At 35.7% G+C, this 13183-nt stretch overlaps 1 protein-coding gene across 27 annotated transcripts in view; it reads right to left on the minus strand.

The window, feature by feature from the left end:
• Abi3bp (ABI family member 3 binding protein) overlaps positions 1 to 13183 on the minus strand; it is a 238142-nt gene that overhangs the window by 180386 nt on the left and 44573 nt on the right. For all 27 annotated transcript variants that reach the window (XM_063224856.1, XM_063224855.1, XM_063224841.1 and 24 more), the window contains exon 2: positions 9515 to 9694. In XM_063224856.1, coding sequence (XP_063080926.1) covers positions 9515 to 9694 — 180 coding nt within the window. The remainder of the gene's footprint in view (positions 1 to 9514; positions 9695 to 13183) is intronic.

The raw sequence follows: 13183 nt of genomic DNA on the forward strand, positions 1-13183 counted from the left end.
CCCACACTGATGTCCTTCCTTTACAATTGCAGAGCATCGTTGGTGGCAGGAAAAGAAGGCTGGGCTCTCACTTTGGGTTCACATTAAATCCTAGGCTCTTTCCCATACATGGTTTAAGTATACAGTTTTTCAGCTAAGCCAAGACACTAAGAGAAATGGAAACACGGTTAAAAATCACACAAAACAGCCGGTGTGAACTATGGCTGTGCCATGTAAACCAGGCTAGTCACATTTCCATTAGGCAGAGTCAGTCTATAAAGTCAGGTGAATATATTGTTTTCTCTACTGGAGTCCTTCGCTGCAGGCTGTTTTTCGTTGAGAGTTTTTATTTAGTTAACAGGGAACCTTTCATAGTGAGCTTTGGGCAGAGCCATGACAGCTGTAGGTCAAACACACAATGAAGTACAAGGAGAAGTGAGGCAGCTCTGGCCTTAAGAAGACTGCATTTGGCTGGTGAGACATGATGCACACACAAACACACCTACCAACAGGGAACAACACAGCGGACTAATCACATGCTGGCCTTTCATGGCATAATGACACACACGTAGCAGAGTGCACTGTGCGTCATGTCAAAGTAAGCATCTAAAAGGAAATGTGAGGGACAGTCAGGAAAGTTGGTATGCCTGTATTCCTTGATTTTGTGATATATCTAAGCATAAATCCTAGAGTCTAAATAATATCTTGTGTATCTGCTCTCTAGACAACCCTCTAACCCTCTAATTTATCCTTTTTATTGGCAGCTGTTTTTCCATAAAAGAACTGTTCTCAACAGCCAGACTCTTGCAATGAATCTGTTACATCTTTTTGGCCCGTGACCCAAAAGGCCAATAGCTATTTTGACGTTCTCTTTTAGGTATAATAAAGAATGAGTTTTAAAATTAGATTTTAGTATCAGTGCATTGTATAATACGTTTGAAAAACTTGCTGCACTTTATACTGAAATATTGCGAATTTATTTCATTGTATTTCAATGAAAATACAGATTTGGAGACAGTTTATTGTTTGGTAAGATCAATTGGACCATGAAAATATTATAGTTGAAATCAGTAGAGAAAAAACAGAACTCTAAAAAGATGTTATTTTTATCAAACCTTGGTGAATATGCTCATCTACTATCAAAAAATTCTTCCTGGTAAAAACTCATGGAGAATTTCTTAGGTAATAGCATGCAATAATTAAGAAATTGGTACTCATTAGACCAATTTCTAAAAATTCCTTTTGAAGTTTACTTAAGTTCTAATCATTTTTGGGACTTGGTATGAAAATAAATCTAACAGTTCTATGATCTCTAATTTTTTAATAACAAGTTTGGATTTATCTTGAAGACTTAAAGCCAGATATTTCCCTAGTGGTAATTCCATTACCAAAGAAATAACTGAGAATTGGATGGTATTTTGAAAATAGTTTTAAACAGAAGAGTAAAATTTCAATTTAAAGTGTGCCCAGCTGTTTCAGACTTCCTGAGTCCCAAACTTTCTCATTCACATATATTTTTTTCTGTTTCTAAATTCATGACACTGAAGTTAAAAAGAATTCTTAGGTTCCTAGATTCCTCAGCTCCTGGAAGTTTTCTGTTTGGGTGGAATTTAGAGGTAGATAGGGGACACAAAAGAAAACCCTAGCAACTAATTAAGAGTGATTTTAGCACCAGGAGTCACAGTTCAATCCTGTAATCTCAGCTGTTCTGGAAGCTGGGGCAGGAGGATCACATGAGCCTAGGAGCTTGAGGCCAGTCTGAGCAATAGTGAAGCCCTGCTTCACAAACAAACATTAAATAAGTTAAAAATTCAAAATTAAAAACATCAAAAAAATTAACATAAAGAAGGATCCTAAAAGAACAGTTTCAGTATTTAGGGTTTTCATGGAGAGAGATATCAACATTTCCTGTTGTACTGGCCAGAGCTGGTTCCGTGAAGGCAGTACATGACAGGAGGGCTGAACATAATAGAAGAAGAGGAGGAGGACAAGCTTAATAAATGCTTTACGCATCTTAACCCAGCTCATGCACTTAATTCTTTCCATGATTCTGGAAAAGATGACCACAGTCATGTTCATGTGGGAAAGATGGCTGCAGTTATGTTTGTCACCTAATGCAGTTTTCAAAACAAAAACAAAATTTTACCAAATGCTTCTGTTTGTAAACTAAATTATTTGCAAACAAAAGCGTCCATAAAACGAGGTACCACCGTACCTTAAACCTTTATGAGTTAGGCAAGCATAATACACAGCCTTTTCTAAAACTGTTTTTAAGACATTATGGAAGCAAAACACCAAGAGCTTTGTACTGTGGAATAAAATCCTTAGTTTTTCAGGCTTGTAGAATATACCACAGTGGTTCAGAGTCGAGGCTGCCAAGACAGATTTCTTGGGTTCAAATCCTGAATCTGCTGCTTACTAACTGGATCACCCTAGGAGGTTAACTAATACAGAGCTTCAGTTGCCTATGGATAAGAGGACATTAGTAAAATTATCCGGTGCAACAGCCATCTGTCATCTGCATTTAGACTCCCGCATGCTGACTGCTAGCAGCTGTCCTCTCCCTCCTCAAGGCCTCTTGCCAGGCCTCTAAACTCCTGCTGGGGAGCAGGCGCCCGGTGGGCTCGAGTGGCTGCTACTGTATTAGTCCCTTCTCTTGGTTTCTCCTGCGTTTTTCACTACTTTCTTCAGCGTGTTTATTTCCCAGTATAATTTCATCAGTTATTTTAAATCTCTACTTTTTTTTCTCCAGTAAATCTACAAATGCCTTCCACGTAATATTCATTCTTTGGTATAATTTGTAACTGTCATCATTTCAAATTTTACTTCACTGCAATAAAAATTAATAGAACATGCTTAAAACTGTTGAGACTAAAGGGATAACAAAAAGATAGCTAAAAGTTATGACGATGGAAGAAAAACTATGCATTTCCTTCTTTCTAGACTAATGTAAAATTTAAAGTTGAAACTTGTAAGATTATTACTAATGTATAGGAATAGAAATTGCTTTAAAACTTATAGCCATACAACTTATATTTATTTGTAAATGGATCAATGACTGAGTCAATTTTAATAAAATTTTTGAAAATTGCTTTCCCTTGTGAAATAAAATAGTGAGCAACTTCAAATGCATAACTGCTAAATTTTGACTTGAATTTGATGATGTGAATTTAAGTAAATGAAACTGTATTATACTCTTATTTTGATCAGTTTAGTAGGGCAGATCAAAATTTTTGTTCTGGCCTTACTAAAAATTGCTTCATTAGAATAAGAGAGAATAAAAGAGTGAAGTCTAGAGATTAAAGAAATAACGTTTTCTCTTTGGAATCCACCGTAATGAAAGAAACTCCATAGTGCTATGTGTTCACCATGGGGAAACACACTGCTCTACCACTGGAATTTCCAAAAGATGAAGGTGCCTATGGGAGAGAGGTTTGCTTGTTACCAAGGATACAGTGTCATAATCTTAGATATTTCTTTTGTTTCCTAATCTTAGTTATCCCTGTCATAAAAACATACCTGGCGATCAAGAGATGAAAGGCAAAGGGAGTTAGAGAAGGTACAAAAGATGAAAAAGAGGATGTGGGGTGTGTTGCATATATGTACCAACTTCACACATGAAATGTAAACATCACGTACAGCAAACATGTACAAAAAAAAAAGGAAGGGACTGAAAAAGTTGGCGGAAGGGAGAGAGAGAAGGGAAAGGAGATGAAAAGGAATTAAGATGTGTTATGTACATATGCCAGCTTCACACAAGGAATGTAAATATTATGTACTGCATACATGTAGTAATAAACTGAAATAATAGTAACAAAAGAAAATCTGCTTGGGGTATGATAAAGAGATGAATATGGCTACCTAATTTTGCACTAATTTTGTCCCCCCCCCCCTTCACTACAGGAATCACTGAGAAATTATTCACAAGGTGGCAGCTGGGAGTGCAGTGAGAGGCTCATGACTGAGTGTGTGAGAAATGTGCTCTCTTAGGGGAGTGCGTGTAAAGCTTAGCAGCTGTGAGAACGGGAGAATCAATACACTTACCCTCATTAATTCTAGGATTCCTAATGTTTAGTTGGAAGACACAATCTTCAGTCAGAAGTTATGGTAATGGTAAATATATAGGGTTTTTTTTTTTCTTTTTAAAGCCCTTCTACAATATGAATAGCAAAATAAAGCTCCTAAACTGCACTACACTGTTGATGGGCTGTGGCTTCTTTCCCAGATAACCCTGATTAGAATATTTTCAGAAGTCTGTAGGATGTTGTAAAACATGAGTCTCAAAAGTGCGTGTTGAAACAATTTTCATCGTTTACTTTATTGGACTTTTGGCTATCAGCAACTGAATATAAAGGAAGCAAAACCAGAAGTGAGAATATTCTGGATGTGAGTCAAGAAAGGAGGATGTGTAAACCTAGAGGACCTATTAAATGTGAATCTGTTTTTTCGGATCATTGCAGGGCTCTTGTGGCCAGCAGTATTTGTTACTACCCAGTTGGGATGATATTACTTTTTTTTCTTACTCCAAATAAGCCTCAAAACTCTTAAATCAAATTTTACAGAAATTTCCTACAAACACTAATTTCCAAGATATAAAAAGAAAATATTTTTACTTTTGCATATAAGATCTAAGTATTTGATAAATAGCTCTTTTTAAAAATGCATTGTTTATTAATGATTATTTAGTGGGAATATTGGACATAAACTACTAAATAATAACTTGAATATATCTGAGTAATCACAATTTCTTGTAAAGTAAGATAAGATTTTTAAAAAATCATTAAAAAATAAAATATACCAGACAGTGTGGCATGTAACATTTATATTCAAAATGCAATTTATTTATTATGTTTAGGTATAGTTAGCATTATAAAAGCAACTGACACTAGGAGTTGTAAGTGATGCTTTGTTTCCATAAAGAAATAAAAATTCTTTGCTCTGGCACAGCAAAGGATTTCTATTTCACACAAGGGATTTCTGTTTGTTTTAAGATCATAAATTTGCTAACCTGCCCACAGCATATCTGTAAAAAACAGATCTGTTAGAGACCAAGAAAACGGAAAAAGATCTGGGAGTAAGCCAATGGCAGAAAGGGAATAGAATAGAGACACAAATTTCAAATACACAGACAAGATAATGGCCCCCCACGGATTGCCCACATCTAACCCCCAAAGCCTGTGAATGTGTGAGGTTCTATGACCAACATGAATTAAGGTTGTGCATAGAATTAAGGTTGCTAATCACATGACTTTTAAATAAAGAGTGTCCTGGATTAACCAGGTGGCCTTAAACACAAGGGTCCTTAAAAATGAAAGAAGTAGAAACAAAGAGGCCAGGGTGATGTGTTGTGCTTTATGAAGAGCTTGACCCGCTGTTGTCAGGAAGAATAACGGCAGCTTGAAGAGGCTGGAAGAGGCAAAAACCAAACAACAGCAACAAAACAGATTTTACTTTCAGAGCCTCCAGAAAGGAAAGCAACCAGCTTACACTCGATGTTAGTACACTGAGTCCCACGTTGGACTTCTAACCTGCAACTGTAGGATAAAAAATGTATGTTTTTTCCAGTTACCAAGTTTGTGGTAATTTGTTACACCAGCAATAGAAAGCTAATTCACAGCTGAGCTGTTCAATAAACTAAGTGCAATAAATGTAAACACAATCACAAGTGAAAATAATCAGAGTTCTAGAAAATTAACATTTATCTTGGAACACAAATAATAAAAGTAGAAACACAGTTACTATGGCACGACTACATGAAAATGGAAATATGTAAGAAGAATGATTTTCTACTTCCACTGGGATATCAGAAGAGAAAGGAGATTAATAAAAAGAATACAGTGATCTAAAGGGCAAGTAAGAGTTTTTAAAATAGTTGGAGTAGCCTCCTGGGAGTTCTGGAATCTTTGTTTCCAAGCACCTTTAAGCTACATAAAAACCTATATGTTTCCTACTCTGACATCTGCCACCCCTAGGCTCATATGTCATAGATTTGAGTCTATTTCATGCTGTGCCACAAATGCATATTACCTTCCTACTCAGTGTAAACTGTTGTGATGCAAATAAGGAAAAAATAAGATATAAATCTACACTACGCTGAGGCAGGAAAGTGGGTTGTTCAAGTCTAGTCTGGGCCACTTAATGACTGAGTAAGACCCTATCTCAGCGTAAAAAAAAATAAATAAAAATTAAAGGGCTGAGCATGTAGCTCAGGGTGAAGATCCTAAGTTCAGTCTCCAGTGGGGGGGGGGGGCGGAATACAGGGCTTAATACTTAACCAAAGTAAATAAACAACTACAGTCAGGCTAGTCAAGGAGAAGAATCACAAGGGAGAAATAAGTTACATATTGACACAAACTTATCAATATATAAAACCAATGCATTTTATTGATTATAAGAAACAATATCATTGGACTATAGAGTCAAGGATCTGTAGACAGGGAAAAAAAATATAATAGGGGCTTCATTTGGTCTTCTAGCTAATCCTGGGTAGTAAAAATTAAAAACAAACTTTACTAGAGAAATTTCCCTGGGAAATAGATCAAGGGCAAAGGTAGAAAAAGAGAGAGAAAACGGATAAAGAATGGTACCAAATGGCCTTGGGACCTGTACCAACAGACCAGAAAAAGTTCTAACAGGCAGGATACAGTGAAAAAGCCAAACTCCAGCTCTAATAAATTAAAATATAGGGGAACGGGGCTGTGATGGACTAATTTTAAGACAGCATGTATTCACATGTATGCACCAACATGTACATGTGTATTCACTCTAATGTCATTATGTTATTCACAATAGGGTCATTATAGAATGTAATAGATATCCACGCACCTGCTTACTAATGCTAAGCTAACCACTTATAAATGCGGTAACTAACTAGCCACTCACCTCAAAGACAAAGCCTTAAAAGATAGGTCAAGAGCCGGGGATTCAGCTCTACAGTGAGTTTGATCCCCAGGACCAAAAAAAAAAGGTCAAGGACAAATAAAAAAGACAGAAAGTACTGCACAAGACCAGTGGAAGAAATGTTGGTAGGTACAGGTGTCTGGAAGCCAATCCAGGCATGGCAAGTGCCAGGTTGGGGGAAAGGGTCTCTGAATCCTTTATAAAAGCAACTGGGAATAAGGGTCCAGGGGTTCTCCATCTTTCCAGAGTCCCCTACCCTGATTCTTTCTTATCAAGGTAGCTATCTGTCTTTCCTTTCTCCCCCTTCCTTTTCCTCTTTACAGTAAAAAGTCTTCCTCTCATTAAACTTTGTCCCTCAAATTTTTTATTGGGGCTGAGTTTACAATTCCAGTGGGCTGTTTGGTCAGCATAGCTCATTCCCCACATGCAGCCAGAGGATACAGGGCCATCAACTTTTAGCAATGAACGTATCCCACCATTCCTAAAAACAAATAAGAAAAATTTAAAAGTGGATAAAAGAAGAGGGAAAAATCTTTATTATCAATGTTTTAAAAATTCAGAAGGAAATAAAAGAATTAGAAAAGTACTATTTACAACCACCATATAAAATGCTGTATCTGAACCATCATCATCAAAACACACTAAAACCACTAGAAAATTTCACAGTAAATTTTATAATAGAAAAATCACACTAAAACCACCTAAACACTCCTATACCAATCTTCAGATCCTAGGTGATCCTTAGATCCTAAATGATCAATTGCATCAGTTGTATCACCAAGAAATACATAGTACCATCTATAAAGCAATATTTACCTTCAAAAATCTGAGTCCAAATATACCACAGACTCCAAATCAATTTACTTTGTATACAAAATATGAGGGATAGAGGAACCAAATGTTTTTTAAAGTACAGAATAAAGCACCAATTAAATAAATCAATCAATTTCTTTAGAAATTAGTGATAATTCAAAAGGGAAGAAAGAAATGTTGGAGTTAAGTATAACATATAGACCTTGTTTATCTTCTGATTCAAACTACAGTTTTAAAATCACAAGAGACATTTAAATATAGATAAATATAGTATGGAATTATTGTTATAATAAAAGCATAACATTATTTAAAATAATTGTTATCTGTTGGCAATTCATATTGAAACCTTTTCAGAAAAAACTGTGATATTTGATTGTGCTGTAAATTTGATGAATAAAAGTATATATAAAGAATACAGAATAAGATTAGCAAGACAAAGATACATATTCAAGATGTATGATGAGAACTAAGGGCTCAGGACAATATTCTCCCTCTTTGTATGTCTGAATTTTTCTGTAATAAAAAATTTAAAGGATGCAAACTATAATAAGTAAATAAGCATTCTTAGTCTATTTAATCAAACTTCATAATTGAAACAGTAAAAAGTTTCAGTTTTTGTGCTAACAATTTCCTTTAGTTTTCTGAACATACTTTTCATAAATAATTTAACTTCTCTCTATATAAAATAGACTGTCTTTCACCTGGTATAGAAAAGACATTTGTTATTGACCAAACTCTTGTAATCAAACAACATCTACTATAAATAAAATAACACTTCTAATGTTCGATGTAAAGAGATAATAGGTCTGATTCTATTTTTGTGGGTAAGCATACAGTTTCTGGTCACTGTTTATTGAAACAAGTTGATGTAATAGGGAATGTTTGTGAACATTCAATTTTTGTGTAGCTAATGCATTCAAATTTAGCATTATATTTTTCCAAAATGTCTGATCTCACAGTCATTTGGTAACAATCTTTACTTTTCTTATTATGGTTTAGATGTAGAACGTCTCCCAAAATTCTCATGAGTTCAGTGGGCTTTTTAAGGTGATAGAATCATGGGAGTGCTGTACTCATCAAGGGACTGATCCACTGATTTACCCATAGTAGAATGTGCGGTTGGGAGGTGGGGTCTGGTCAAAAGAGGCAGTTCACCAGGGGCATGACCTAGAAGGGTCAGTCTTCTCTTTACCTCTTCCTTTCACTCTGTGCTTCTTGGCTAGCATGATTGGAGCAGCTTTCCTCTGCCAGACGCTGCCACCATGCTTCTCCTACCTTACAGCCAGTCACTGTAACTGACTGAAAACTATGAACCAAGTTAAACCTCTCCTCTTTAAATTGTGTTTTGGGTATTTTGTCCAAGCAATGACAAAGTGATGATGACCTTTCTTGTTGGAAATACTATAAAATTTTAAGATTATATATTATTTTTATTTTAAAGGTAGCACCTTATGAAGAGACACCCAAAAACCTGTCTGAAGAAATTTCTGTCTGAAGAAAATAAAGGCATCAAGAAGAAAATTTGTCCATGTTAACAAAACTATGTAACAGAGGTTTGAGCCAAGGCATTTCAGCTAGTGCTTTTTAATATGTAGTAGGTTGTGTGGGCAGGAATTATACGTAGAATGACAAGGAACACAAGTATTTTTACATGCAATAAAATTTTTTAATTTAAAAATTGTTCTATGGATTGTAATTTGTAACTCTAAATTTTTATCCAACCAAGGATATAGAACCAATCATTGTAGCCTTTAAGGTTTACACGTGTTATTCCCGTTGCCTGCTACCTCCCTCTTCGGAGCCTGATCCCTCACCACCTTACCAACAACAGCTTCGGTGTATTTTCCTTCTGTGGGAAGAGGGAAGTACTGATTTGGGGATACATTGCTGCCATAGCCCAGGAGAAAACCTTCAAGCTTTACATTTGGATTTGGACGCAGGAACTTCAGGAGGATGGAGTCACTGGTGGTATTGATATGGACTTTCAGGCTTGACTTTTTACCTAACAATAGAAAAAAAAAAAGGTTATTTTACATGTCTGCATCTACAAAAATTTCCAGAAGAGGTAAATGCCTGGAGGCATTGTCCTCTGAAGGCTTCTTGTCAATTTTGCTACATAGAACCAAAGCAAAGCACGTGCACCCAAAGGCCCAAAATATATCTAGGAAACAGCTGTGTTCTTTGAAATCAAAGAAAATAGACTTACCAACATATAGAGTAACCTATAATAGAAAAAAATCTTGGGGATTCAATACTTGATCATCTATTACTGAGCAAGTAGATAGAATTTTTATTTTTGTGTCTTTCCACAGTTGATAGAAACTTTGACTTTATGATGATAGGACCTAAATTTTCTATTGGAAAAACTGGATTACCAAATCTTGAAAGCCCCCGCCCCCATTTCCTCTGTGCTGATGTTTAACCCCACACCCACAGATTTTGGTCATTGAAATGGTTTGGAAAGAGAAGGAAGAAGGGAGGATCTTGACTTAGGGTTAGCCAAGGCAGTCAAATAAGGAGTGCTAGAAGGAAGAGAACGGTTAAGGAGAAAGATGACTTTGTTCTACTGGGTGCTCACCGGGTCAGTGAGACAGTGACACTTAGATGTTCAATTGTGAGTTTAATATCTAACTGTGATGTTCAGCACAGGGTGGCTGCCACTAGCTGGTAAGCGATAGGTGGATGACCATCTCCAGAGAGACTGTGGAAAGTGAAGACAGAGACCTTACTTCAGTTCTCGTGACTTTTTTTCTGAATCACTAATGCGCCAGGGGAAGATAACCACCAAAACGTCTTACCACTTCGACCTCTGGCAATGACGTGAACATGCTGAGCTTTAACTTCCTATTTGTGAATGACAGATGACAGCTCCTTTTTGCTGGATTATTTACCAAGATTATTGAAAAAGGCACAGCCCTAAAGCTGGCCTATAGCAATTGCTCAATACACACTTACCAATATAAGGCATCATTCAAAAATCCAAAAGGCTTTGTACTTTTTTAAAGTACGTTTCATACTTTTTAGTAACAAAACCCACTCTTAACCATTCTGAGTCCATTTAGTATTTCTTTAGTCTCATTTGCTAATCACATTTTTCATTGTGGAAACTCAATGTTTGCTGGTTAAGATCTCACTGAAAGGTTATGTAATACATTGTCTAACACTTTTCTAACATGTCCAAAATTTCTACATTCCAAAACATGTCTGGCTCTGAGGTTTAAGATTGTGAGTTTGTTTTTTAATTTGTTCTTCAAAAATTTCATATTTTAAAATATTTTGCCTATTGGGAAGACTGCATTTATCTATTTAACAATTTGCATTCTATGTCTCATTAATGAAAGCTTTATGTTTTATAAATTCTATCATCACATCTTTACAGCATGAGTTGTGAAGTCACACTGACTTTGTCCATCTTCAGTTAAAACCAGACTTCACAGTCTCAATCACTATAGGTACATAAGAGAGATCCACTCATTAAGCCTTTGAAAACAATAAAAATAGAACTTCCATGAATATCAGGTTGTGGGGATCTCTTACCTCTGTATCCAGAACTATAAGTACTATGTATATGACTATTATTTTGCACTTCTCAAAAACTTGAAGTTTTTATTTTTAAGTTTTATGGTTTTTTTTTTTTTTTTTTTTTTGGTACCGAGGATTGAACTCATGACTGTGTACTTGCAAGGCAGGTGTTTATGCCACTGAGCTAAATCCCCAGCCCCATTACTTTTAAGTTTTATATTGCTATTCTTACATCTGGTAGTAAAGCTGATGCCTGTAAATACTGAGTGGTTTATCCATAGTCTGAAAATGGGACTTCATAGCTTATGTAATTCAATTCCTCCAAATGATGAAATTGAGGGCATTCATACTTCCATCACTCTGCATGCTTAGAGGAGAGGAGGCTCAAAACCGGATCTCAGGTCCCCTCTGAATTGGACTCACCTACTCCCAGTTTCACTGAGACTATTGTCACTATCCAAGAAAGGCAGGGACCAGTGAGGCCACAGATCACAATGCTCTAGCTGATGCTATTGAGGCCTTCATTTATTTTAACTTCACCAGATTTTGATGAGGCAATTTCTACTTCAGATAAAATACACTTTATGCAAGTCAATTTTCCCTTTTTAGCAGTGTACCTGTATTAACTCCAGATTTAGTCACTCCTTCCCAACAGAATGGAAGAAAGGTAAAGCAAGCATGTGTTCTGCTATTTGAGAAGGCTATCAGATCTCACAGAGTCAGAAGGCAACCAGTCTGTTTCAATACTTTGCTGAAAAGAAGAGACACAGGAAGTAGCAAAATTTGAAGTAAAGATGGAATATTTTGAAGGGTATTAACATTAATATGTCTTTTATTTTAATAAACTTATACAAATGCAAACATTTGCTGTATATTTGATCACATCTGGTACATCAGCATCACATAACTTGTCATATGAAGTTGCTTTTAGCTGCCCCACTTTCTCCAAAATTCTAATTCATACCACTTTCGAAAGCTAAACTTCTTAAAATACCCTGACAAAAAGAAATACTGGTAGAAAAATCTTGTCTCAGTAGAGCATCACAAATTTAATATTTTAAGGTCATCATTCAACATCAGGATTATAGTGTGTTTTCATCAGAGGTCAAGTAGTAAATTTTTTGGTAATGAATAACTTAGGCTTCTCAAACTACATCTTTCTACTACAATTAATTATCTCTGCAATTATCTCACAAAAGTGGCAATGGGCACACAAGCAAGCATGCCTCGGTTCAGTAAATCTTATTTGTAAAAATAGTGAGCTGAATTTACCCCACAAGTCACAATTTACAAAGTCCTGATCCTTATCACTAATCTTCTGGGAAATTACAAAAAAAAAGCCACATTAGCATAGCACACACATAAGAATGGTTAAAATTCAGAGACTGTCAATAATAACTGTTAGGAAGGATTTGAGATTCTCATACATTTTGAGTGTGACTATTAAATGGTATACCTCTTGGAAAAACTCAGGAAGTTACCAAATAAACTGTCCCTTCCATTCTTAGGTATTTGCCCAGAAGAAGTACAAATGTACATAAATATTAAAAGCAGCACCAAACTATAAACATATAGTTCAGTTCGACAGCTGAAAGAGTAAAATAATTTATGATTATTCAATGACTCAGCAGTAAAACAGCAAATTATTTATTCTTGCAGTGACACAATTGTCTTATCTAGCATGCTGTAATGCCACTACTGAATGAATCATGACCTTCCTTAGCTCTGTAACTATTGTACAGCCTTCCCTGATAAAAAGCCATCCAACAAATGGTACATGCATGCAAAATCAGCAAATTCTTCTCAGACATTATAAAGCATCAATAACTGGCAATATTAAATTTTAAACATATTCTGTGCTTTTTAACAGAGACAATGGATTACATGTGGAAAACATTCTAATGCTTTAGGGTCACATTGGCTTATTCAAAAGCTATCAATATTGTTCACATTATATTTTGTGTTAGCC

Source organism: Cavia porcellus, unplaced genomic scaffold (genome assembly GCF_034190915.1).
Source record: "Cavia porcellus strain 051 isolate PalLab524CR breed Dunkin Hartley unplaced genomic scaffold, mCavPor4.1 scaffold_15, whole genome shotgun sequence".
Lineage (NCBI taxonomy): Eukaryota > Metazoa > Chordata > Mammalia > Rodentia > Caviidae > Cavia > Cavia porcellus.